Raw genomic sequence first — 4,626 nt, forward strand, 5'->3', positions numbered from 1 at the left:
GTGGCGATTTCTGAAAATACTGTTGTGACGCGCGAGTCCATAACGTGGAATTAACTTTCACATTATCAGAAAACTCTTTAAAGTAAATAGGGAATGTTTTGTTGTAAATAGCAAAAAGGAGCAATGTTTTGTTGAAAATATTCTTTGACAATGTACGTTTCTACAGCAAGACAAAAGTGTTTCTATGGGTCATTCTTGACTTATTCAAATGCCAAATAAGAGATAAATTAAACATCCCTCAATCCTTGAAACTCTTGGATTTTCAGATTGATACACGAGTAGGACTTTGATTTTACATCACCAGAAGCATTTCTTTCTAGAGGAAGCGTTAGGCGATTTTTGGCTGATTTTTCTTCTCGAGAAATGAAAGTTCCAGTAAAGTGCAACATTATTTTGTTGCTCTGGTGTGTAGTTCAGTTTAACATTTTTCTTTTTTCTTTGCTGCTACTCAAAATAATTAATAACAGCCTCTGAATCAACACTGTCAGCTTCACCGGTCATTTTCATGCTGTGCAAATCAAGCGTTTCTTAAACTTTCCAAGCAGACTTTACTAGCCAGAAAAAAAAAATCCCATTAGAAGTTTCAACTTCCCTTTGCTGCAAATCGTCATATAAACTTTTGACTCTTTTTAATTGCCAGCGTGTTTATCGATATATTACGTCGAGTTTGATCTTTGATCTATACGCTCAAGAGCTTTTCCATTTTTAGCATCACATTAAATCTTTGCAAACTTAAGGTCCAAGCAGTTAACGCAGTAGCTTCTTGAACACTTGAATTAAATTTCCATTGCCGTGTATTTTCACTGAAGACGTAGCAAGCTTTAATGCGTTTGATAATGTGGCAAAATTACAGAGTCTATCCTGAAATTAGTAGTCATACTTTACAATGTCCATAAGCGCAAAATCATGTGTCCTGAAGTAATTGGAACACGAGTGATGCCTGTATGTACAAATCAAGTACAAGGAGTTGATATAAGTAACCATACTCTCAAAAGTGGGTTTCCCCTCACAGCCATAGTCCTACGAGGAAAATTAGTAAAAGAATAAACTATATTTTTCAAGAATGCCTGCGTAAGAGACATGAAAATCTCTAACATGAATGTTGAAAGGTGAGAGGACATTACTTGGTAATCGATCTCACTAAAGACTGGAACAGTTTATAAACGAGGGGAGAAGCTAAAGTTTACTGATAAAGAAATGTAAAATCGACAGAGAAACAGCAGTAGAACTAAATTGGTAGACAGTACCTTCAAATACAGTCATTGTAACTGTGTGGGTGTCTACAGCCAAATCAGACGCTGCTATGCTAACAAGACTGGAGTGAGGCTTTCTAAGCCAGAATGAGGCGACTGTGCACAGCTGTTTGAGCTCTGTTGATTGGGCACAGCTGTTTGAGAGCTGCCAGGACATTTAACTGCTTTGGCGTTAGTACTTTTTGGCACTGGAGGCAAACACGTACGCACATGCACGTGTATGTCAAAATATATTCACACAGATAGAGAGTGGGAGTAGAGAGAGAGAGGCATTACAACCTATTAATTGAACATGATTGATATAAATACTTTCTCTCTCTTCATACACATCAAGAGAAATATGCTCACACTCACAAATAGAGAGAGTGGGGAGAGAATGAGAGAAACATTTAAGTGTTTGATATAAAACAAGTCGGCATAGAATCAGTGCCAAAACGACTGTGCCAAAACAACTCATACCCTTTGTAAGCACAGGCCCATGGTCTCACAAGTCAAACAAATGCTTTAAACACTAACCAAGCATAACGTGGGAGAAAAGTGTTAAAAATTCACCAAAATGTAGAAATATCTTTCACCAAAAATGGTTAAGGAAAACCCTGTGAATTTCATACCATGATTATATCAGAAATGAAATCTTTAGAAGAATATTGTCACAAAAACTTCACAACTCGGGAATTGAACAAAGACCATAACTGACCAGTCATGTCCTGAGAAAGCCAGATTATTGGTATGGGGGGGGGAGCAACATTAAGAGAGACAGTAACAGGTTGTAACATGTTGAAAAAGATGAGAAAGACCAAGAACCATTATGGCATCAAGTCTTTCAGGAGGATCTTAAACCTGTCAACAGACACAGAGAAAACAGAAAAACATGCAAACATTGGAGAACTGTTACCTGGTATGCAAAAATGTATGGGATGGACTCACTAATTAATATATTGTTACTCTATACCAACCACATATAAATTGGTTAAGTCAATAATCTCTGAAGTAGGCAACTGATCCATCCACTTGTAGGTAATAGAACTAATCTAGAAGTTATTATTATTCAGTAAAACTGATTAAAAAAGTACAGTGAACTTGCTGTAGGGAGTGGAAAATCCAATGTTTCAGACAGGGTCCTTTTTCAGGGAAAAGTTGAAAGGAGAGAAATTAATGAGAGGCAGCAGAGTTAATTAAAAACAAAAGACTTGTTGCAACTGATAAGGAATGCAGGACCATGTGAGCTTCATACATGAACAAGAAGTGGTAGGAGAGAGAAAGAATGTGAGAGAAGATATCATTGCTGCTGTTGGTAGTACCATTGTTGTTGTTGTTGTTTTGTCTCTGTTCAATCCTGATTGAGCAGACTTATAATTAAAAATATGGCAGCAGTAATTATCTCACCACTTTATTTTTTCATTCAGATACTGTGTATCTAGAACTATATTCTCCAATCAGGTCAATCCTCTTTTTCAGGACAGCTGATTATAATATGCAATAGATTTGGTTGTTATTTCTAGCAGGTTGAATGACCATGTAGTGGCTTTCTCATCGGCTTCTTTATCCTAGAGGTTGTTACTGTTGTGACTGTTGTTGTTGTTGTTTCTTCAAAGCTCTATATCAGCACTGACCAACCAAACCTATAATCAAAGGCATTATAGCCATAACCACGCCATCTCTTTTCTAATATCCTAGATTACATTATCCATTAGGCCTCTTTCTTTATTCAGTGAAATGCAATATATGGAAAATCTGGCTGCTATTTCTAGTAAGTAAAACAACCAAATAGAGGCTCTCACTTTGGCTCTTGCCATGTGAGACAAGTGTTTGGAAGAAGATATTGGATCCCAGTCAAGAGTTACTAGGAAATGATTTGACAAATATCTACTGTCATATTGATTATAACTTTTCAACACAAAGGATATGACATTATCTATTTTGAATATATAAATATACATAGTCTTTCTGTGAAGATTGTTTATGGTTAAAATTAATGAGAGCATATTATCATAAACTAGATACATAGTGTCTGGAGAATGGTATAAATTTACTGCTTGAAATAATATCTATTTTCATTTAAAGATGCTGATGTGTAATTCATCAGTCTTTGAGTATTAGTCAACAAAATTGAAAAATAACATAAAATAAAGCATTACTTCCAATTCCATTTTTAACGACAGATAGCCATAAAACGTCTGCTGTATCCATCCAGTTTAAAATATTCAGTTTATTTATTCAGTGTTAACATCTGTCACAACAGAAATACAATTAATTACTGATGACCAAGAATTTGAAATATCTTGCAACCATTTCTCATTTTTCATTTCTTATTTCAACAAATTGAATTTAATTTTCTTTGTTTTTATTTTCAAGTTTTATTTATTTCTTTGTTTTTTTTTTAATCATTATTTTCTCTAGAACCATCTTCAAATCCCCAGCCCCTTGAATAGCCCAATTCATCTTGAGAATCCAGAATCCCAAACTCGTTGGTATTTCCGTTACTTTTTGGGAAAATGTAAGTATATTGTATTTGGCTTGCAAACTCTTTGATGTGAACTTTATAGTTAAATGGATTTTGTATCTTGAGAAGATGAGTGTTGTGTAAATGTTTCTATCTGCTTGCTTTTACTTGCTTGCTTTTACTTGTTTGTCATTATACTGTGGTCATGCCAGAACACCACCTTGAAGGCTTTAGGTGAATAAATTGGCCCCAGAACTTTATGTTTTTTTTTAAATGCCTGATACCTATTTTATCAGTCTTTCTTGCCAAACAGCTAAACATATATAGCTGCTGCTCCTAAATCTACCCTAACCAGGAATAGTACCACCTGTCAGAGACCCAGCTACAGATTTGCTATATATGATGACATTCCATCTGAGAGTGGAGACAGAAATACACACACACACATTCACATATATATGCATGTATGTATACATTTATGTATGTATGTATATATGTATGTATGCATGTATGCATGTATGCATGTATGTATTTAGGTACATGTTTGGTCATGCGGTTAAGAAGTTCACTTTACACCTACAGAGTTTTGGGTTCAGTCACACTGCACAGTACCTTGGGCAAGTGTGTCTTCTACATTGGCACTGAGCTAACTAATGCATTGTGAATGAATTTGTGTGGAAGCTCGTCACTTGTGTGTATATGTGTGTATGTGTATGTATATATATATATATATATATATAGTTTTAGAAAAAAGAACCAAGGTTCATGAACTCATCGATGAAAATCCACAGTCACATATAGAAAATTAATAAGTAAAGGCACAATAAATAAGTATAATATAATACAAAGTAAATATCATAAGACAATGATAATAAAACGACTACACATGTTTCATAACCAAATTTTCAAATATATTATATATATATTTAT

The 4,626-nt window shown here is 34.6% G+C and overlaps 1 protein-coding gene across 1 annotated transcript in view; it reads left to right on the forward strand.

Moving 5' to 3' along the window:
• The window catches only part of LOC106884224 (GTPase-activating Rap/Ran-GAP domain-like protein 3), a 1,434,052-nt gene that overhangs the window by 1,321,995 nt on the left and 107,431 nt on the right, over window positions 1-4,626 (forward strand). Inside the window, exon 9 of the mRNA XM_052965840.1 lies at window positions 3,654-3,750. Coding sequence (XP_052821800.1) covers window positions 3,654-3,750 — 97 coding nt within the window. The remainder of the gene's footprint in view (window positions 1-3,653; window positions 3,751-4,626) is intronic.

Source organism: Octopus bimaculoides, chromosome 2 (assembly GCF_001194135.2).
Source record: "Octopus bimaculoides isolate UCB-OBI-ISO-001 chromosome 2, ASM119413v2, whole genome shotgun sequence".
NCBI classification, from domain to species: Eukaryota; Metazoa; Mollusca; class Cephalopoda; order Octopoda; family Octopodidae; genus Octopus; species Octopus bimaculoides.